This window comes from Rhinatrema bivittatum, chromosome 1, assembly GCF_901001135.1.
Source record: "Rhinatrema bivittatum chromosome 1, aRhiBiv1.1, whole genome shotgun sequence".
NCBI lineage: Eukaryota > Metazoa > Chordata > Amphibia > Gymnophiona > Rhinatrematidae > Rhinatrema > Rhinatrema bivittatum.
The window spans coordinates 468771760-468794900 of NC_042615.1; the positions used below are offsets into that span (position 1 = coordinate 468771760).

The 23141-nt window shown below is 45.3% G+C and overlaps 1 protein-coding gene across 2 annotated transcripts in view; it reads left to right on the plus strand.

Annotated features, from left to right (window-relative positions):
- Positions 1-271: 271 nt before the first annotated feature.
- IFT74 (intraflagellar transport 74) overlaps positions 272-23141 on the plus strand; it is a 584252-nt gene continuing 561382 nt past the window's right edge. The window contains exons 1-2 of one of the 2 annotated variants that reach the window (XM_029606405.1): positions 272-373; positions 14579-14733. In XM_029606405.1, coding sequence (XP_029462265.1) covers positions 14614-14733 — 120 coding nt within the window. In that variant the 5' untranslated portion in view covers positions 272-373; positions 14579-14613. The remainder of the gene's footprint in view (positions 374-14578; positions 14734-23141) is intronic. The other variant, XM_029606412.1, reaches the window with a different exon arrangement.

Here is a 23141-nt window from a genome sequence, read left to right on the forward strand (position 1 = left end):
ACCATTCAACTCTATTTCTCTCCCCTCCTACCCTCCCAAAGTTCTTGTTCATCCATCCTCTCCTTCAGGTGCCTTTTTCTCTTCCCTACTCTTGACTCTGTGACCATTAGTGTTGCCAGGCAGGCGGCTTTTCCATCAAACTGAGCAGCTTTTTAAATTTATAGGCTTTTTTTTCTGGGTTTTCCAACTTCTACGTTCAGCTTTATCCAACCCCGCTGTAAAGTAGATAAACTTGATGTTTGCGCAGGCGCATCAATACGGAGACGTCACAGGCTGCCTGCACTCTAGAACTTCACAGAATCCAACGGCAGCTTCGGGTCTCGCGGTGCCTAAAGTTGTTGCGCATGCTCTTTGCGGCTGCCACGGCTCTCAGGTACGGGTTGAAGTAGCGTTGGTCTTAGATAAAATAACTCGAAGGTGGAAAGAAATATTTGTTCAGCTTTATTGTAGATAGTTTTTTTTTTTTTTTTTATTCCTTCATGCCTGTACTGTGCCATGCCGTGAATGTGCGCCCTGCACTTTTGGGAAAGGGGTGGGCAGGGCCGAAGCGTTGGCGAAGGGGGGGGAGAGGGCGCAGAAGATGCTGTGAGAATAGCGGGATCACGAGCTGCTTTGAGCAATGGGTATAAAGGTGAACCAGTGCTCGCTTCTTGGCTCACGATGAAAAAAAGTAAAACATCACTGGAACTGATGGGATAATAGTTTGTGGTTGTCATGGGAACGTGAAGCTCGATCATGCGCATTGTGGCTCTGGGAGCCCAGAGGCACCGAGGGATAGATGTGGTTTTGGGTGCTCCTCAAGCTTCCGGTGCTAAGGTTAAATCGGACACCCCCTTTCCGCCAGAATGCCCTTCCTATCCGTTGCTCCCTCCCCCCCCCCCCCCCCCCCGAATTAAACAGGCAAACCACACGTATGCACTGAAGTTGTCTTGATAAATTCACTGAATCTCTCAGAGCATGGGCACTGTCGGTGAAGCCAGTTTTACTTGCTGAACCCTTCTTAAAATCTAAGGTGCATGCTGGAGTTCAGTAATTTATTTTATTTTATTTTATTTTATTTATTTATTTATTTATTTATTTAAACATTTACAAAACATCTGTGGTGCCCAAATATAAAGGTATACCCATGCATTTGAAAGGCACAATAATAATGTTACTGAAATTTTGAAGGAAAAAAACCTAAGTATTTGAACGACAGTTATAGCTTGTTATTGAGAGTAGGAAGAGACTGCTTTGTGCATAAGATGACATTTACTAAAAAAGGGTATTGTTATTGCATAGGAATGGTTTCCCCAAAATTCAGGCTGCCAGTTGCAAAGATTGCTCCCTTCTCTTAAATTTCTAGCTGGTTCCCTACTTACCGAGCAAATCTGGATGCTAAAAAGTGCAAGAATGAGACCTGTTCTAGTTAGAGTGCTGCAAGAAAGTGACACCTGGCTAGAATGCAGTGTTTGCTCCTGCTGCCCCCTCCTTCCTCACAACAGTTTCTGCTGTTTCAGTCTCTTCCCTCCCCAATCCCTCCACTCTGGATAATCTGATGACATCACAGACAAGCTCTCTCTGCTGGAAGAACAAATCACAGCCAGCAAAAAAAAAAGGGCAGGAGCTGCAACTTTATTATCACCTTTTGATAAACTGACAGTAACAGAAGACAAGCCAAGGGCTAAATTTATCATCAATAATTTTTTTTCCTGTTGGGAGTCAGGGACAGTTCTCTGCCCTGCTATTTAGGCCTCTGTGTGAGCTGGCTTGGCTGATCTCAGAGAAGGACAGTGCAGTAGGCCATTGACAGAGCAAATGGAGACCCTTGGTCTGACCCATGCTGGGTCAGACCAAGGGTCCAACAAGCCCAGCATTCTGTTTCCAACAGAGGCCAAACCAGGCCACAAGAACCTGGCAATTACCCAAACACCAAGAAGATCCCATGCTACTGATGCAATTAATAGCAGTGGCTATTCCCAAAGTAAACTTGATTAATAGTAGTTAATGGACTTCTCTTCCAAGAACTTGCCCAAACCTTTTTTGAACCCAGCTACACTAACTGCACTAATCACATCCTCTGGCAACAACAGAGGAAGTGTAGTCCAGAGGAGGGGATACTTGCCAAATGAGCACATGATCAGCAGTGGAAGCGTGTGTGTGTGTGTATATACAAAAGAGTGGAAAAATATGGGTGTCTGTGAGAGAGCACGAGTATGTGTCAGTATCCGAGTGTGTTTCAAAGTGTGTATGTGACTGAGAGAATGCGAGTGTGTATCAGTTTCTGAGCCAACAAGATACTGTGTGTGAGTGGGAGTTACATTTCTTTCCCCTCCAATTTTAGGATCACCCTATATGCAGACGCAACTGCACAACAACATAGTTTTAGCTACTTTTTAACCAATCTGGAGACTTTTCACGGTTCATCTAGTGACTTTCTTTAAGTAGCAGTTGGCAATACTGCATAGGTGTCAGATCGGGGTGGGCCAACTAGGTCCTAGCCTTTCCAACTTTATTTCAGGTGTAGGCTATCCCTGCCCACAGGCAGAAAAAATTCCCTAGCTGTTTTTAAGCTTCAAGATTTTATTGGTAGGTCTGGGAATGAATATTCTAATCTATGATTTATGCAAAGAATGTATGTAAGAAAGAATGACTAACTCTAAACATAAAAGAAGAAATTGTCAGTGGGGGCAGAGTTGGGGTGGTTCTTGGTTGCCCCCCCCCCCCCCCTCCCAATCAAAAGGGCATTCTGCTGCTCTGTTTCATCATTCTGCCAGATCAGTCCAGACAAATGGGACTTGTCCTTCCTCCCAGCAGAAGGAGGCAGAAGGCAAACTGCTTTGTCCTGACAGCCCTCCCTATCAAGCCAGGTACAGCAGGGAAGACATCAGTAGTCCTCTGCCTCCAGCAGATGGTAGGCAAAATGTAGTCTAGTAGGAGGGAGGAGTGGCTCCTGCGTTAGTCTCTTCAAAGACTGCCTTTCCCCAGCAGAAGCCTTGACCGAGTTGGAGGTTACTTGGAGGGGCAACAACTGCTGAAGGAACTATACTTCCTCTGTTGTTGCCAGAGGATGTGGTTAGTGCAGTTAGTGTAGCTGAGTTCAAAAAAGGTTTGGATAAATTCTTGGAAGAGAAGTCCATTAACTGCTATTAATCAAGTTTACTTAGGGAATAGCCACTGCTATTAATTTCATCAGTAGCATGGGATCTTCTTGGTGTTTGGGTAATTGCCAGGTTCTTGTGGCCTGGTTTGGCCTCTGTTGGAAACAGGATGCTGGGCTTGATGGACCCTTGGTCTGACCCAGCATGGCACTACAGCATCATGGCAATTTCTTATGTTCTTAGGGCAATCTGGGCTTAGATCCCTGAATTTCCCCTTACTGGTTCAGATAGGCACCTGTACCTTTAAGATAACTTCAGAAAAAAAAGGCAGTGGTAGCTATCAATAGCAGATACAGCATTTCCCCGAACAGCAGGTAAGGAATGCGGCAGGTATAGAGAAGGACAACAAAAATGATAGAGAATGGAATGGCTCCTCTATGAGGAAAAGTAATCAGATTAAGGCTTTTCAGACTGGAGGAGAGACAATTGAGAGGGGATATGATAGAGGTCTATAAAATCATGAGTGAGATGGAATGGGTGTTGTGATATCGAGGTGTTTGGTGGATTCTCAGGGGCAACAGTGATGGTATCTCCTACGTGGAGGAGCCCTTAGGGAATTGAAGCACTGGGCTAGACTCGGATGCACAAACACAGAGAATATATCTTTTATTATACAGCTAGTGTGGTCCACCAGAGGTGGCAGTAGAGAGTAGATTAGATAGCAACAGTCTGTGATCCTTGGCGTAGGAGACCCATCCCACAATGGTGATGTAAGGGCCCAATGCAGATGTCCAGTAAGGCACTGTAGGAGAGACAGACTGGCAGATGTTATAACACACTCCCTGGTAGCTGAGTAGATAGAGTTCCCAATGAGCAGTAGAGTGAGGATAGGTATTAACAGTCTGTAATCCTTGGCAGAGGAGGCCCGTTCCACAATGGTGGTGTAAGGCCCGATGCAGATGAGCAGTGAGGAGCTGTAGATGGACAGACTGGGAGAAGTTGTACTCACTCTCTGTAGCTGATAGGTAGTATTCCAGCAGATTGAAGAATTGGTAGCAGGCACCAGAATAGACACACAGGCCCTCGAGGAGCGAGTACCTGTATATAGGATAGGCACTTGGAAATAAGCAAAGGGCCCTTGAGGAGCAGGTTAGTAGAACCCCGGAGGGTGAAGGTGGCTTCCAGCAGAGTAGAAGCAGCAGAGCAGCTTCAGACCGGAGCGAATCCAATCTGTTGCTAACTTGGCGAGAGTCAGCAAATGGGCAACCTTTTGAATACGGAAGCAGTGACTTCACTCGAGGGGGATGCCCCCAAGGTTTGCGCCAACACTGCTACAAGACGTGAGGTGCACGCGCCCTAGGTGGCCTTAGGTCAACATGGCGGGATGCTGCGCCAGAGCCGCTCTGGGTGAACCGGAGGGTGCGGCAAGGAGACGCTACGGATGCCATTCTCCCGAGACTGGTGGAGAAGGCTGAAATAGAGGTGAGGCATGTCTGGCGAAGCCGTCTGAGACCGACGGACGCAACAATGGATGAATAGGAAATGGTTATTTACCTTTTTTTCCCAATAATACTAGAACCAGGTGACACTCCTATGAAGTTAATAAGGTAGCATATTTTAAAACAAATTGGAAAAAGTATTTTTTCACTCTATGCACAATTAAACTGTAAGCAATATAAGAGTAAACATAGCTGGGAGGAGACAGCCTGCCCCCCTCCCTTCCCTTTCTGAGGGATACTGGCCATGCTATGGAAATTTACCTCTTGTTTTCCATCGATAAGCAGGCTTTCTGGGTGACGACATCTGATAGAATGGGGGCGGAGCATCTCTCCAAGCTTTCAGAATTTTGCTCTTTTGAGCGTTTGCGGCCATTCCCGCGCACTCCTCCTTTTGTTTTTTCTGCACTATCTGGCCGATACAGTACAGTGCGCTCCGATGGAGCAAGCCCAGGGTTGCTGAGCTGTAGAGAGACTATAGATAGTGAGTAGACAGGTTTGCTGTATACATTGCCGGTAGTAGATGACACACACGCATAGATTCTTAAGAGGCTCAGTAGCTGGAAGGAGTTAGGCCCTCAAGGAGTGAGTACTTGATTCCAGGGAAAGCTCTGAGAGAGCAGTGGTAACTCATGAATGTCTGTATCTGCGATAGCTTCCATGCAGTAAAGAATCTTCAGAGTATTCAGGAACATGAGCTCTCGAGGAGCGAGTACCAGTTCCTATCTGCAATCTGAAATAGAGAAGAGAGAGCGAGGTCCCCAAGGAGTGGGTACCTCTGGTAAGTCTGAGGAGGCAGAGTAGCTTAGACAAATTCGTATTCCTTGACCGAGTTCGATTCGTAGTCCTTGCTAACTCAAATCGTAAGTGAAGACCTTTTATGTTGGAAGCGGATGATGTCAATACAGGGGGACGCCCCTGAGGTTCGCACCCTTGGTGGTACATACTTCGGAGCGCGCGCGTGCCCTATGTCATTAGGAACATGGCGAATCCGCAGTGTCGAGCCGGTCCGGGGACGCTGGGGAGAAGCGGCATGGAGTCGCCATGGCAGCAAGCCGTCCATCAGACCCGGAGCGAATCGTCCCAGAGGTAGAGAGGGTGGAGCGAGGGCGAAGAGCAGGCACGAATGCAACACTTTCGTGAGCGAAGACCTCACAGAGACGATTCCACCTCTGCGGCAGGGGGAGTCAAGTCCTCGCAATGAGATGCAGCTGGTCCACTCCTCGGTTCCGCTCATAGGGGGTCTGCTGACTCTTTCTTTTTTTTCAGGAGCATGCCAAGATCATGTTGGACCAGTGGGTTCTAAGTGTGATAGAACATGGCTACGCATTTGAGTTTGCTCGTCCATTCCAAAGCCTGTTCCTTGTGTCTCCCTGCGGCTCCCCAACCAAGTCGCTAATTGTCCAGCAGACCCTCGAGCCCCTCAGGGCACTAGGGGTTATTGTGCCTGTCCCCCAAGAAGAACAAGGCCAGGGAAGGTATTCTATCTACTTCGTAGTTCCGAAGAAGGAAGGAACGATCCGGCTGATATTGGACTTGAAGAAAGTCAACATGGCCCTCAAGGTGCCCCACTTCCAGATGGAAACTCTTCGATCGGTGGGGGCAGCAGAGCACAAGGGGGAGTTTCTGGCCTCCCTGGATCTGACGGAGGCCTACTTACACATCAGGATCCGCAAGGACCATCAGAGATACCTTTGGTTCATGATCCTCTGCCAGCATTTCCAGTTTTGTGCCATGCCGTTCTGGCTGGCAACAGCCCCTCGGACCTTCACCAAGGTGATGGGTGGTAGTGGCATAAGAACATGTCATACTGGGTCAGACCAAGGGTCCATCAAGCTCAGCATCTTGTTTCCAACAGTTGCCAATTCAGGCCATAAGAACCTGGCAAGTACCCAAAAACTAAGTCTATTCCATGTTACTGTTGCTAGTAATAGCAGTGGCTATTTTCTCAGTCAGCTTAATTAATAGCAGGTAATGGACTTCTCCTCCAAGAATTTATCCAATCCTTTTTTAAACACAGCTGTACTAACTGCACTAACCACATCCTTTGGCAACAAATTCCAGAGTTTAATTGTGCGTTGAGTGAAAAAGAACTTTCTCCGATTAGTTTTAAATGTGCCACATGCTAACTTCATGGAGTGCCCCCTAGTCTTTCTATTATCTGAAAGAATAAATAACAGATTCACATCTAACCATTCTAGACCTCTCATGATTTTAAACACCTCTATCATATCCCCTCTCAGCCGTCTCTTCTCCAAGCTGAAAAGTCCTAACCTCTTTAGTCTTTCCTCATAGGGGAGCTGTTCCATTCCCCTTATCAGTTTGGTTGCCCTTCTCTGTACCTTCTCCATCGCAATTATATCTTTTTTGAGATGCGGCGATCAGAATTGTACACAGTATTCAAGGTGCGGTCTCACCATGGAGCGATACAGAGGATTTATGACATTTTGCGTTTTATTCTCCATTCCCTTTCTAATAATTCCCAACATTCTATTTGCTTTTTTGACTGCCGCAGCACACTGAACCGACGATTTCAATGTGTTATCCACTATGACGCCTAGATCTCTTTCTTGGGTTGTAGCACCTAATATGGAACCTAACGCATGCTATAGTTACTCAATGTTATTTTTCCCTATATGCATCACCTTGCACTTATCAACATTAAATTTCATCTGCCATTTCAATGCCCAATTTTCCAGTCTCACAAGGTCTTCCTGCAATTTATCACAATCTGCTTGTGATTTAACTACTCTGAACAATTTTCTATCATCTGCAAATTTGATTACCTCACTCGTATTTCTTTCCAGATCATATACAAATATATTGAAAAGTAAGGATCCCAATACAGATCCCTGAGGCACTCCACTGCCCACTCCCTTCCACTGAGAAAATTGTCCATTTAATCCTACTCTGTTTCCTGTCTTTTATCCAGTTTGTAATCCACGAAAGGACATCACCACCTATCCCATGACTTTTTACTTTTCCTAGAAGCCTCTCATGAGGAACTTTGTCAAATGCCTTCTGAAAATCCAAGTACACTACATCTACTGGTTCACCTTTATCCACATGTTTATTAACTCCTTCAAAAAAGTGAAGCAGATTTGTGAGGCAAGACTTGCCTTGGGTAAAGCCATGCTGACTTTGTTCCATTAAACCATGTCTTTCTATATGTTCTGTGATTTTGATGTGTAGAACACTTTCCACTATTTTTCCTGGCACTGAAGTCAGGCTAACCGGTCAGTAGTTTCGTGGATCGCCCCTGGAGCCCTTTTTAAATATTGGGGTTACATTAGCTATCCTCCAGTCTTCAGGTACAATGGATGATTTTAATGATAGGTTACATATTTTTACTAATAGGTCTGAAATTTCATTTTTGAGTTCCTTCAGAACTCCAGGGTGTACACCATCCAGTCCAGGTGATTTACTACTCTTCAGTTGTTCATTCAGGCCTACCACATCTTCTAGGTTCACCGTGATTTGGTTCTGTCCATCTGAATCATTACCCATGAAAACCTTCTCCAGTACGGGACCTCCCCAATATCCTCTTCAGTAAACATTGAAGCAAAAAAATCATTTAATCTTTCCGTGATGGCCTTATCTTCTTTAACCCTTCGATCATCTAACGGTCCAACTGACTCCCTCACAGGCTTTCTGCTTCGGATATATTGAAAAACTTTTTTTTTTTTTGCCTCTACGGCCAATTTCTTTTCAAATTCTCTCTTAGTCTGTCTTATCAATATCTTACATTTAACTTGCCAATGCTTATGCATTATCATATTTTCTTCTGTTGGATCCTTCTTCCAATTTTTGAATGAAGATCTTTTGGCTAAAATAGCTTCTTTCACCTCCTCTTTTAACCATTCCGGTAATCGTTTTACCTTTCCACCTTTCTTAATGTGTGGCATACATCTGGACTGTGCTTCTAGGATGGTATTTTTTTTAACAATGACCATACCTCTTGCACACTTTTTACCTTTGTAGCTGCACCTTTCAGTTTTTTTCTAATAGTTTTTCTCATTTTATCAAAGTTTCCCTTTTGAAAGTTTAGCACGAGAGTCGTGGATTTGCTTACTGTCCCCCTTCCAGTCATTAATTCAAATTTGATCATATTATGATCACTATTGCCAATCCTGTGCTCCACTGAGAATTAGATCTAAAATTGCTCCCTCTCTTGTCTGTTCCTGAACCAATTGCTCCATAAAGCTGTCATTTATTCCATCCAGGAACTTTATATCTCTAGCATGTACCGATGAAACATTTAGCCAGTCAATACTGGGGTAATTGAAGTCTCCCATTATTATCACGCTACCAATTTGGTTAGCTTCCCTAATTTCTCTTAGCATTTCACTGTCAGTCTCACCATCTTGACCAGGTGGACAGTAGTATACTCCTATCACTATAGTCTTCCCCTACACACAAGAGATTTCTACCCATAAAGATTAAATTGTGCATTTAGTCTCATGCAGGATGTTTATCCTGTTGGACTCTATGCCATCCCGGACATAAAGCGCCACACCGCCTCCCGGGTGCTCCTCTCTGTCATTGCGATATAATTTGTACCCCGGTATAGCACTGTCCCATTGGTTGTCCTCCTTCCACCATGTCTCTGAGATGCCAATTAAGCCTGTCATCATTCACTGTTATACATTCTAATTCTTCCATCTTCTTAGACTTCTGGCATTAGCATACAAACATTTCAAAGTTTGTTTTTTGTTTGTATTTTCATTCTGCTTTTTAATTGATAGGGATAAGTTAGAATTTTTTTAGCTCAGGTGAGTTTTTAGTTACAGGCACTTGGACTACTTTTCTTATTATTGCAACCTCACTGTCGGGATGCTCTAATTCTAATGCATTATTAGTATCCTTTGAAGATACCTCTCTCTGAACCATGCGCTGCTGGCTTTCCCATTTGTTCTAGTTTAAAAGCTGCTCTATCTCCTTTTTAAAAGTTAGCACCAGCAGTCTGGTTCCACCCTGGTTAAGGTGGAGCCCATCCCTTCGGAAGATACTCCCCCCTTTCCCAAAAGGTTCCCCAGTTCCTAACAAAACTGAATCCTTCTTCCTTGCTCCATCGTCTCATCCACGCATTGAGACTCCGGAGCTCTGCCTGCCTCTGGTGACCTGCGCGTGGATCAGGTAGCATTTCAGAGAATGCTACCCTGGAGGTTCTGGATTTAAGCTTTCTACCTAAGAGCCTAAATTTGGCTTCCAGAACCTCCCGCCCACATTTTCCTATGTCGTTGGTGCCCACATTTACCACGACAGCCGGCTCCTCCCCAGCACTGCCTAAAATCCTATCTAGGTGATGCGTGAGGTCTGCCACCTTCGCACCAGGTAGGCATGTTACCAGGCGATCCTCATGCCCACCAGTCACCCAGCTGTCTACATTCCTAATAATCGAATCACCAATATGACGGCCGACCTAACCCTTCCCTCCTGGGCAGTAGGCCTTGGGGAGATATCCTCGGTGCAAAAGGACAATACTTCACCTGGAGAGCAGGTCCTTGCTACAGGATTCTTTCCTGCAGCACCAGGTTGATGCTCTCCAATCATGAGACCTTCTTCCTCCAAGGCAGCACCAGGGCTGCCAGTCTGAAGTTGGGTCTTGGCTACTATGTCCCTGAAGGTCTCATCTATATATCTTTCTGTCCGCCTCAGCTCCTGCAGGTCTGCCACTCTAGCCTCCAGAGATCGGACTCGTTCTCTGAGAGCCAGGAGCTCTTTGCATTGCATGCACATGTACAATTTCTCACCAGTGGGTAAAAAATCATACATGTGACACTCAATGCAAAAGACTGGGAAGCCCCCTTCTTGCTGCTGGACTGCTGCCTTCATTTCAAATTTGTTCAGTTCCTACTTAAGGTTTAGGTTGCTATGGGAGTAGGAATGTGTCTAATTAATGTCTTTTAAATGTATTAGTGAATTCACTATATGTCTAGTAGTGGCCTACAGGGGAATGATCAAACTCTCAATAAGGTTTTTTTTTTGTTTTTGTTTGTTAAAGTGTTACCTGCCTATAAATTAAAGGATGAGCTAGGGATGGGAGGGTTGGGAAATACAAACAGTCTAACTTCAGTTAGTCAGCTAGAGTGACTCACTGTTCTTTTGATTAACAAATGTTGGTACGTAATCAAACCAAATCACACTACCTCAACACCTTTCCAAAGTGAGTAACTGAACTGAACTTTTCAACCTTTTTACTTAGGTATACACTGCTCCTAGCTTATTTCTAGCTTCTGGCTACTTCTTTCTTTTTTTTTTTTTTTGTTTTTAATATACAAACACTAACTTCTGCTTACTAGTTGCCTTACAGACTATTAAAAATAAACACACTAACTACTGCTTACTAGCTGCCTTATTGACTGATTATTAAAAAATACAAACAGTCTAACTTTTGTTTATTCGCTGCCTTACTGACTATTGAAAGCACAAACACACTAAATAATATTCCCAAATAGTTAACTTTGCCCCAATACTTTTAAAAAAGACAATGTCCCAAACAAAAAGTTACTGATTCCTTTCAGCCACCAGCAAGGTGATCCTATCCTTTCAGTGCTCCCACTGGCTGTGGCCTTGTGGAGAGATGGCATCTTGGTCCATCCTTATCTGGATGATTGGCTGATTCGAGCAAAGTCGAGGGAGTTATCCATGCAGACCGTGGACACTGTGTTGCTCCGCCTACATTCTCTGGGTTGGGTAGTCAACCTGGCCAAAAGTCGCCTCTATCCTTCCCAGGTTCTGGAGTTTTTGGGCACCAGATTCGATACCCGATTGAGCAAAGTTTTCCTTTCAGAAGACCGGATTCTCAAGTTGTGGGTCCAAGTTCAAAACCTGTTGCAAGCACAAGCGTCTAGGGCCTGGGACTATTTACAGGTTCTGGGTTCCATGGTGTTGATCTTGGAACTGGTCCCGTGGGCTTTTGCGCACATGAGATCACTGCAGAGTGCGTTGCTATTCCGGTGGAATCCGTTATCGGATCAGTTTCATCTCCAGTTCCTGCTTCCGGATGTCGCCAGGTCCAGCCTCTCATGGTGGCTCACTCTGGGCCATTTGGAATGCAGGGTGGATATTGGGATTTTTCGTTGGATTGTAGTGACGACGGATGCCAGTCTCTCCGGCTGAGGAGCTGTCTGCCAATCCCAGGCAGTGCAGGGGCAATGGTCCTTGGAGGAGGCGATGTGATCAATCAGTCGCCTGGAGACGAGAGTTATGCGACTGGCTCTGGAGAATTTCCTCCCTCTTCTGCGCAACAGGGCAGTAAGGGTCTTGTCAGACAATGCGACAACGGTGGCATATATCAACTGACAGGGAGGTACCAAGAGCCATGTGGTGGCCCTGGAAGCGGAGCTGCTGATGTCCTGGGCAGAATGTCATCTCACAATGATAGCGGTGTCTCATATTGCAGGGACCGCGAATGTTCAAGCGGATTTCCTTGGCCGTCAACAGCTGGATCCTGGAGAATGGGAGTTGGCGGAGAATGCCATGGATTTAAATGCGCGCAAGTGAGGTCAACCACATGTAATCCTGATGGCTACTTGGAAGAATGCCAAGGCGGAGTGATTCTTCAGTCGCAGAAGGGAGCAAGGAGCGGAAGCTGTAGAATCTCTTGTAGTTCCTTGGCCTCAGGGCATTCTCCTTTATGTGTTTCCTCCCTGGCCCCTGATAGGCAAGGTGCTCAGGAGGATAGAAATTCATCCGGGTTCAGTGATTCTGGTGGCTCCGGAGTGGCCGCGTCGACCGTGGTTCGCAGATCTGGTCAACCTGGCTGAGGACCGTCCCCTGAGGGGTCAGTCATTTCCCCAACCTCCTGCAGCAAGGTCCTATATTTTTCGATCAAGTGGATCGCTTTTGTCTTGCGGCCTGGCTTTTGAGAGGCAGCAATTAAGGAAGAAAGGTTATCTGGAGGATGTCATTTCTATTCTGTTACGGGCCCGGAAAGGTCCATGGCGTATATTCAAGTTTGGAGGGTCTTTCAGTCTTGATGCAGGGTGCTGATCCTCGACAGGCCTCAGTCACGGCAGTTCTCTCTTTTATACTGAATGGCCTTATGAAGGGCTTGTCTCTCAGTTCTTTGAGGGTTCAGGTTGCAGCCCTTGGTTGTCTTAGGGGTAAAGTCCACAAAGCCTCCCTTGCAGCCCATCCAGATGTAATCTGGTTTCTTAGAGGGGTGAAACACTTACGTCTTCCTATCTGTTGGATGTGTCCTTCCTGGAACCTGAAACTGGTTGTCAAGGGATTGTGTGAGGCACCCTTCGAACCGCTAAAGAAAGCCACGTTGAAAGATCTGACTTTAAAGGTGTTATTCTTGGTAGCCATTTGCTCTGAGCTGCAGGCCTTATCCTGTAGGGAACCATTTTTAAAGATCTCGGACTCTGCTACAAACTGTCCCGTCCTTTCTGCCACAAGTAGTATCATCCTTTCATCTTAATCAATCGGTGGAGCTTCCAGCCTCCTCGGACCTAGAGCTCAATTCTCCCCACGCCAGGGACTTGAAATGTCTGGATGTCAAAAGAGCTCTTTTGCGCTATTTGGAGGTTACGAACAGTTTCAGATTGTCTGATCATCTTTTCGTATTGTGACATGGCTCTAAGAAAGGGCAGAAGGCTTCCAAAGGTACGATAGCATGTTGGTTGAAGGAGGCTATTGGGTCTACTTATATCTGTTCTGGGCATCCCGTCCCGGAGGGGTTGAAGGCTCATTCCATGCTCGCAGGCGACTTCATGGGTGGAGTGCCAGCTGGTTTCTGCTCGAGATTTGTAGGGCGGCCACTTGGAAACCTTTACACACATTTGTGAGACACTACCGCCTGGATGTTCAAGCCACAGACATCTGCAATTTTGGCAAGCATGTCCTTCGAGTAGGCCTCTTGCAGTCCCACCCTATCTAGGGAAGCTTTGGTACATCCCAGGAGGCTGGACTGATCTGGGTATGTACAGGGAAAAGAAAATTGGTTCTTACCTGCTAATTTTCGTTCCTGTAGTACCACAGATCAGTCAAGATGCTTGCCCACAGTATAGGTTCAGCCTTCTTGGGTGAGGGTGTAGCTAAGGAGAGCCCGCTTGATTACTTTTCTGATCTAAGGCATAAGGTTCTGCAGACTGTAAGATAATTTTAATTTTGTTCCTCACCCTCTGCTTGTTTGGGGGTTGAAGTTAGCATGTTCAAATCTGTTTGCTTTTTAAGTTGTTTCTCTGCTTGGGTACTAAAAAATACTGAAGACTAGCAGGAGGCACACCAGATTATAAGGCGGTGCCTGAGAAATTTTCTCTGCTTCCATCTACTGGAAGGGAGGCAAAACCCAGGAGTCTGGACTGATCTGTGGTACTACAGGAACGAAAATTAGCAGTAAGAACCAATTTTCCTATAAAATCATGAAAGGACTAAAATGGGGAAATGTGAATCAGTTATTTACTCTTTCAGATAATACAAGGAATAGGGGCCCTCCATGAAGTTAGAAAGTAGCACATTTATTTATTTTTTTAAATTTTATTTTTATTAGCAAGTAGCACATTTTAAACAAATCGGAGAAAATTCTTTTTCACTCAGTGCACAAAATTAGCTTTGGAATTTATTTCCAGAGGATGTGATTAAGGCAGTTTTAAAAAGTTTTGGACAAGTTCCTGGAGTCCATAAACTGCTATTAACCAGGTTGACAGGGAATAGCCATGGCTTATTATCAGCATTAATAGCATGGATTTATTTAATGTTTGGGTATTTGCCAGGTACTTGTATCCTGAGTTGGACACTGTTGGAAACAGGATGCTGGGCTTGATGCACCCACTGTCTGACCCCGTACGGCAACTTCTTATGTTCTTATGACTAACCATCAACCAGCTGGATTATTCTGTATGAATTTCATTGTATATTCATGTCTTACTCTTTGTTCAAAATGTGCACAGTTGAATTCCTGTAATTTAGTTTATTTGTGACAGTGAAGGTTTTGTTTTCCATTAACAGTAATTACATTTTTAAAAGATATATGAAATTTGTCTTACATTGTAGTTCATTTCCAAATAGAAGCTTTCAGAGCATAAGAAATGGCAAGCAACCAGCGACCCCCTTCAGCTCGACCTGGTACAAAAGGAGGAATGGGTCTTACAGGAAGGCCACCTTCTGCTGCTCGACCTCCACCAACACCTGTCAGAGCAGGAACTGGGGTAAGTAAAATATATTTCTGTGATGTGCAGTGACTGCCATTTTCTCTCTTACAAAAGAATGATAGCTTTTAATTATTCTAGTTTATTGTACTGTTATTCTTACAAATACTATAACAAGCTTTAATTTTTGCATTTTTCAGGCACTTTTAGTTTTATACTCTGCCTCAGTTTATAACTTCCCTACTGCCTTTACCCCATGTTTTTGTCTTGTTTCTTGCTGTTTGACAGACTGAGCAAGAAGGATATTTTCTCCTAGGAGAAGCAGGATGGTAGTTCTCACACATGGGTGACATCATCCGATGGAGCCCAGCACGGAAAACTTATGTCAAACTTTCTAAAACTTTGACTAAGCACAATGAGCATGCCTAGCATGCCTTAATCCATGCGGCGTCCCTCTTCAGTCTCTTTTTTTTTTCTGCGGAGCTGTTGCATTGAGGTTTGTGAGCTTGTGTAGTTTGTATAAAAAATTGTTAGTGAAAACTTTGCAACGATTCATCGGTGTATTTTTCCCGTCGATAGCAGGGCTGAATTAGCCTTGCTGTCTGGGAAACGTCGCGACCAGAAGTAGGCGGAATTTCCTCAGTGAGTCACAGAGCTTTGACTCTGTGTGGCTGCGCGGTGATCTTCCCGCGCGTTTCCCCTCTTCTCAATTTCTTTTTTTCCACCAACCAGTCACACGCGGGGTTCTTCCTCAGAACATTTTTTTTTCCACTTCAGGAAATCTTTTTCAATTTTTTTCAAACTTTTTCAAATATTTTTCGATCCAAGATGGCTCCGAAGCCATCTGGGTTTAAATACTGTCAGTGTGGCAAAGTTATGTCCTTCACTGATGGACATAACTATTGCTACATCTGTTTAGGCCCCGACCACGACCAAGCCTCTTAAAGAGACTGTGGTCGGATGTCTCCGAGGGCCCAGCGCCAGTGCGCTGAGAAAATGGAGCAACTTAGAACAGGCTCTTATGCCCCAACAGCCTCCACACATTCTTTGCCGAGACTGGCGAAGCATCCACGAAGAGGGCCTCCTCCCTTGGACTGACCGCGATGCTCCGTGCCGTTCCAGGTACTGGGCCCGGTTTCGACTGACTCTTACAGCCTCCTAAAAAAAGCTGGGGCTCCAGCAGATGTACCTCACCTGAAAAGAGTCGCAGGTGCGTAGATCGAGTTGCAGGGCTCTGCTCTCAGTTGACCCCACTCTCAGGTGCCGAAGGACTGGATGCATTTGAAGCATAGGAAGAAATTGATGCACGGTGCACCCTTGGCGCACAGTGCACCTTCGGCGCACAGTGCACCTTTGGCGCACAGCTCAGCTACGACGCACGGCGCATCTTCGATGTGCTCAACTCCATCAACACATTCAAAGCATGCGGAGCCATTGGTGCGTAAGGTGCATGAGAAACGATCCACGCCTTAGATGCACCCCCAAGCATCTAACTCAAACTGCAAAGCATGCGATACACACCTCGAGTTCACTGATACTACCAGGTCGAGAACAACAACTTCTGCCCCATAAAAGATCTCATAAAGACACACACCCATGGAACCTCATCCACTCACTCTGGACGCTCTACAACACCAAAACTTCTACGTGACAGTCCGGATATAGATATTGAGCTCCTTTCTGACCCGGATTCCCAGTCCTCAAAGGAGACATCACTCAGTGGAGGTTCTTTTTCAGCTTTGTCTTCGGTGTCTCGCACCAAAAGGCTATCTCTTCAGTTACAGGTACCTCTTGTAAAAAGGCACAGACCATCACCAGTCATTTCACCTACACCTCAGCTCAGAAGAATGTCTCCATAAGATATATTGTTGGCTGCTTTGCCTACAAGACCATCCCCAACGCCGGGGCACTTACCACCACAACCAGGTACCCTAGCATCCATGGCCATGAATCAAATTTTGCAGGCTTTGAGTTCATTTTTTGAAGATCATGAACATGCGAAAACGGATCCACCGGTAGAGTCTCCTCACCATTCTCCACCTCCATCGCCTGCCCCTAGACGTCCTGATCCAGCTGACATTCCATCACCGGCTCTCCCACGCAGTCCGGGTTCACAGATAACTTCATCCTCCCCAAATTCCTCCACGGGAATGCCCTCTGACCCACCAGAAGGTTTACCAGAACCTTATTCACCGCCAGAGGACCTCTCATATGCTAAATTCATAGAGAAGGTGGGGAATCTTCTTCAAGTGGAGATGGGAAAAATCCACGATCCCAGAGCTGAGATGATGGGAATTCTTAAGATCTTCGAGATGCCACCAGAACCAACAGCAGGACCCCATTCAGTTCTTGATGGGGTCCTGCATAAGATGTGGGAAACCCCCTTTATCCCAGGGCAAGCAGGATGCTAGTCCTCACATATGGGTGACGTCACTGACGCAGCCCTATTGCGGGAAAACTTCTGTCAAAGTTTCTAGAAACTTTTGACTGGCACTGTGAGGCCACTGAGCATGCCCTGCATGCCATGATATTCTCTGCCACAGGGGTCTCACTCTAGAATTATTGGATTCTCTACCTTCTAATCCAAGGGAGGAAGATCCAGAGGATGTACCTCATGAAGATCCATTACCAGGACCTTCTGGCCTTCCTCCCCCACCAAGGATTTTGGCAACTTCACAACAAACCCAAGATTACGATACTTGGAGTGACACAGACACATCATCGGAGGATTTCATGTCCGAGCTATCACCACCTGATCCCAGAAAGAAATCTCCAGAAGATTTCACTTTCACCACTTTCGTTCAAGAAATGGCAGATTCCATTCCCTTTAATTTAGTGACAGAGCAGGATTCCAGACATCAAACCTTGGAGGTACTTCAGTTTGTCGACCCTCCAAAACAGATAGTAGCAATTCCAGTGCATGATGTTCTCTTGCAATTACAACATTGTATATGGGAACATCCCTGCTCCGTTCCAGCAGTAAATAAGAGAATGGATAGTACAATCCACTCCTGGTTATCAAAAGTCTCAGCTCCCTCACCACTCAGTCGTGGTAGATCAGCACAGAAGAGATCTAAAAGGACAAGAACACATTCCTCCAATCCCCCAGGTAAAGACCACCGTTTTTTGGATTCCCTGGGTCGTAAAGTGTTTCAAGGGGCCATGTTGAACTCAATATTTTCTTCCTATCAGCTCTACATGACCCAATACCAGCGGTATTTATGGAAGCAAATCCAGGAATTTGTTCCATCTCTCCCCATTCAACATCAGGAGGCTGCCCAGGCCATCATCCACAAGGGTCTGGAGCCCGGGAAACATGAAGTCCATGCAGCCTATGATGGCTTCGAAACAGCTTCAAGGGTAGCTGCATCAGGCATCAGTGCCAGGAGATGGGCATGGCTTAAGGCCTCAGACCTTAGACCAGAGGTCCAGGACAAATTAGTGGATCTACCTTGCCTAGGAGACAACCTTCTTGGATCTAAAGACCAGGATGCAGTGGCTCAACTCAAGGAGCACACTGAAACACTGAGACAGCTTTCCTCCCTCCCACAAGATCCCCCTATGCACTCTGGGCGTAGGCCCCAACGAAAAGACACGAGAAGGCCTTTTTACAGGCAGCGAAGATACAATTTTCCTATATCTCGTGCCAGGTCTTCCCGAACTCAACAGAGGCCGCAAACATGTACGCCCTATGGCATCACTTCATATTTATTTCCTGCCTTATCTTCTTTCCAGCTTGTTGCAAGCTTCCAAGTTCTCTTCCCTGTTGATTGTAACTTTGACTCATTCCTACTTACTGTTTATCTTTCGTTTACTTGAATAGTTACCCCAGTTTTTTATTCTTGTTAATTGTAAACCGATCCGATATGGTTATTTACTATGAAGGTTGGTATATAAACTGTTAAATAAACAAGACAACCAAGAACAGCAAGGACCCAGCCTGCTCCACAGACAGGACCTGCTGCTGGTTTTTGAAACCAAATCCAGAGAACTTAGCTACCTGTCCAATCCTCAGCCAGAACTTCCAGTAGGAGGCCGGATATCCAAATTTTACAACAATTGGATACCAATAACCTCAGACCAATGGGTTCTCTCAATAATATCTCGAGGTTATCAACTCAATTTCCTCTCAACCCCCACAGATTTTCCTCCAAGACATTTTCATCTCCCAGAAAATCACATGCTTCAACTACAAATAGAATTATCCACCCTTCTGAAAGCCAGGGCTGTAGAACCAGTGCCCAGGTCTCAGCAGGGCAGAGGATTCTATTCCCGGTATTTCCTCATTCCAAAGAAAACCGGAGGCCTACGTCCCATCCTAGACCTCAGAAATCTCAACAAATTTCTAAAGAAGGAAAAATTCAGGATGGTTTCGCTAGGCACCATGCTTCCTCTTCTTCAAACAGGAGATTGGCTTTGTTCTCTGGATCTTCAAGACGCTTACGCTCACATACCAATATTCCCTCCTCATCGCAAGTACCTGTGATTCATGGTGGGGCATCAACATTTCCAATACAGAGTACTGCCATTCGGACTTGCCTCTGCTCCCAGAGTGTTCACCAAATGTCTGGCAGTAATAGCAGCACACTTGCACAAACAAAGTGTCCATGTGTTTCCATACTTAGATGACTGGCTCATCAGAAGTCAATCTCTACAAGGAGCTCTCGCTTCTCACAATCAAACAATTACTGTCCTCCATTCGATGGGATTTCTCATAAATTATCAAAAGTCCCATCTTACTCCATCTCACCTGCTTCAATTCATAGGAGCAGAATCGAACACTATCCTCTCAAGGGCTTTTCTACCTGAGGATCGAGCAGAAACACTGTCCCTGTTGGCAAACTCGATTCACTCAAAGAAACAAGCAGCAGCTCATCAGTTTCTCACCTTACTAGGCCACATGGCCTCCACAGTTCATGTCACTCCTAAGGCAAGACTAGCCATGCGGGTAACTCAATGGATCCAAGCCATTCAACCACTGCATTCTCCAATTCAAGTAACCCACCAGCTACGTTCCTCTCTACTTTGGTGGGTGAACAAGGACAATTTGCGCAAGGGCCTACCCTTCCAACAACCAGTCCCACAGATAATGTTAACTACAGATGCATCCATCTTGGGTTGGGGAGCTCACATAGACACTCTCCAAACCCAAGGTACTTGGACAAAACTCGAAGCAACATTTCAAATCAATTTCGTGGAGCTTCGAGTTATACGTTATGCACTGCATGCTTTCAAGGACTGCCTTTCACACAAGACTGTTCTAATCCAAACAGACAACACAGTTGCCATGTGGTACATCAACAAACAAGGAGGTACGGGCTCGTATCTCCTTTGTCAATAAGCTGCACAGATTTGGGCCTGGGCCCTGAACCACTCATTGTTCCTCTGGGCCACTTATCTGGCAGGCATTCACAATGTAGTGGCAGATCGACTCAATCGTCAGTTCCAACCACACAAATGGTCCCTGGATCCCTCAGTAGACCTCTTTGTGTCACATCTGAATCGCAAAGTGGACAAATTCTGTTCTCTTCACAAACAGAAAACCAGCCAGCCAAGGACGCCTTTGCTCGCCCTTGGAACTCAGGCCTTCTATACGCGTATCCTCCAATACCGCTCATAACCAAAACTCTAGTGAAGCTACAACAGGACAAGTGGTCCATGATACTCATAGCCCCGTATTGGCCTTGACAAGTATGGTTTCCCACACTTCTAGACTTCTCAGTCAGGGATCCAGTTCGTCTGTGAGTAGCTCCCACTATCATAACTCAGGATCAGGGTCACTTGCGCCATCCCAACCTTCAATCCCTATCCCTGACAACATGGATGTTGAAAGCTTGATTTTACAACCACTCAATCTTTCAACCAATGTATCTCAAGTGCTTATTGCTTCACGTAAACCTTCCACACAAAAGAATTATTCTTCCAAATGGAAGAGATTCACTTTGTGGTGCAGACAAAAGAATATTGATCCTTTCACTTGCCCCACTACTTCTCTACTAGACTATTTATACCATCTTTCAGAATCTAGTCTCCAGACTTCATCTGTAAGAGTACATTTAAGTGCAATCTTAGCTTACCATAACAAGATGGGAGATGCACCTATATCCACACAACCTCTTGTCAGTAGGTTTATGAGAGGTTTATCTCAATTTAGACCACCAATTCGGCCTCCAGTCACAGAATGGGACCTGAATCTGGTCTTAACAAGACTAATGCGTTCTCCTTTCGAACCCATAGATTCCTGTGATCTTAAATTTCTCACATGGAAGACTATCTTCCTCATAGCCATTACATCCGCTAGAAGGGTTAGTGAGTTACAAGCACTTGTCATGTACTCACCCTATACAAAATTCCTACATGACAGAGTGGTTCTCCGTACACGTCCAAAATTCCTCCCCAAGGTAGTTACGGAATTCCACTTGAACCAATCCATAGTTCACCCACATTCTTCCCAAGGCCTCATTCTCACCAAGGAGAAAGAGCCTTACATACCTTGGACTGTAAGCGTGCACTATCTTTCTACTTAAACCGCACTGCAGTCTACAGAAAATCCAATCAGCTTTTTGTTTCCTATGATCCAAACAAACCGGGTAAAGCAGTGGGTAAACATACTCTATCCAATTGGCTTGCAGATTGCATAAAGTTTTGCTATGAAAAAGCGGGCCTTCCTCTCCAAGGGCAAGTAAAGGCACATTCAGTAAGAGCAATGTCAACTTCAGTAGCACACTATCGTTCAGTGCCAATCCTTGACATATGTAAAGCAGCAACATGGAGTTCTCTTCACACATTTGCAGCTCATTACTGTTTGGACAAAGATGGACGACAAGATTCAGCCTATAGACAATCTGTCTTAAAGAACTTGTTTCCGGTTTAATCCCAACTCCTTCTACATCCAACCTGCTCTAATCTTCGGCTGATTCATTTTCAACAACAATACTTCACTGTTGCTTCACTACAAAATGACTCAGCCTCTAGCTTGCTAATCACCCATATGTGAGGACTAGCATCCTGCTTGTTCTGGGATAAAGCAAAATTGCTTACCTTGTAATAGGTGTTATCCCAGGACAGCAGGATGTAGTCCTCACGAAATCCACCTGCCACCCCGCGGAGTTGGGTCTCATACCTTTTATTATTTTATTTTTTGCTGAAGTTTATTGCTACAATACGAGACTAGAGTGAGACTCCTGTGGCAGAGAATATCATGGCATGCTGGGCATACTCAACTGCCTCACAGTTCCAGTCAAATGTTTCTAGAAACTTTGACAGAAGTTTTCCCGCAATAGGGCTCCGTCAGTGACGTCACCCATATGTGAGGATTACATTCTGCTGTCCTGGGATAACACCTATTACAAGGTAAGCAATTTTGCTTTTCTACAACCGCCACATATCACAAAACAGATTTGAAATACAGAATGAGAAATTCTGCCATCTATGAATGTACTCAACTTCCTCAAACTCCATCGTAGTTGAGTCTGCGTTAGCAAAAGCAAAACGCTCCAAGTTACATGCATATGCGCCACCGGGACGAGATAAATGTTTACACAATTTTGGCCGAAGAATATACCATTCCTCATTGTTGTCTACAAAAATACATCATCATCAATTTTATATGACACAATACCTATATGAGTGTCTTCAGAAACTGCGCCCCATTTGCCTAGTGGAGGATAACACTCTCCCACAGGCCTTCCTAGACATTGAAGAAGGTCTACGACACTTACTCAGATCAGTCTACGAAGCCTTTGAATCTTCTGCAAGAGCTTCCTCAACAGCCATGCAGCCAGGCGACTTGCTTGGCTTAAAAGCAAGTGTGATTCATGACAACATTCACGAAAAATTGGCAGACATCCCATGCGTGGGTGATAACTTATTTGATGACAAGTTCGGGGAAACAATGTCCCATCTAAAGGAGCAGAGCACGGCGGTACGCTCTCTCACCACCCCCTCTGACACCTATAAGACCCACCAAAGATTCTATTTCCTGTTGATAGCAGGATGAATTAGCCATGGTGTATGGGAGAGCATCGCGATTCCGAGTAGGCAGAGTTTCCTCAGCTGAGCACAGAGCTTTTGACTCTGTGCGGCTGCATGGTCGTTTTCCCGCGTGATTCCCTCACCTCTTCAGTTTCTTTTTTTCCGCAAGCCCATCGCATGCGGGGTTAGTTTCCTCTTCACTTTTTTCCTGACAGGAATTTTTTCGCCTATTTTTCGCATTTTTTTTCTTCTCATATTCTTCCCAGATGGCTCCGAAGCCTTCTGGGTTTAAATATTGCCAATGTGGCAAAATTATGTCCATAACGGATGGGCATAATTATTGCTATATTTGCCTAGGCCTGGAACATGATCAAGTGTCGTGCCGCAACTGTGGAAGAATGTCACCGCGGGTTCAAAGACACCGTGCAGCAAAAATTGATAGACTACGGACCGGCAACTTGGCCCCACCATCGTCTGGGCACTTTTCGCCGGGA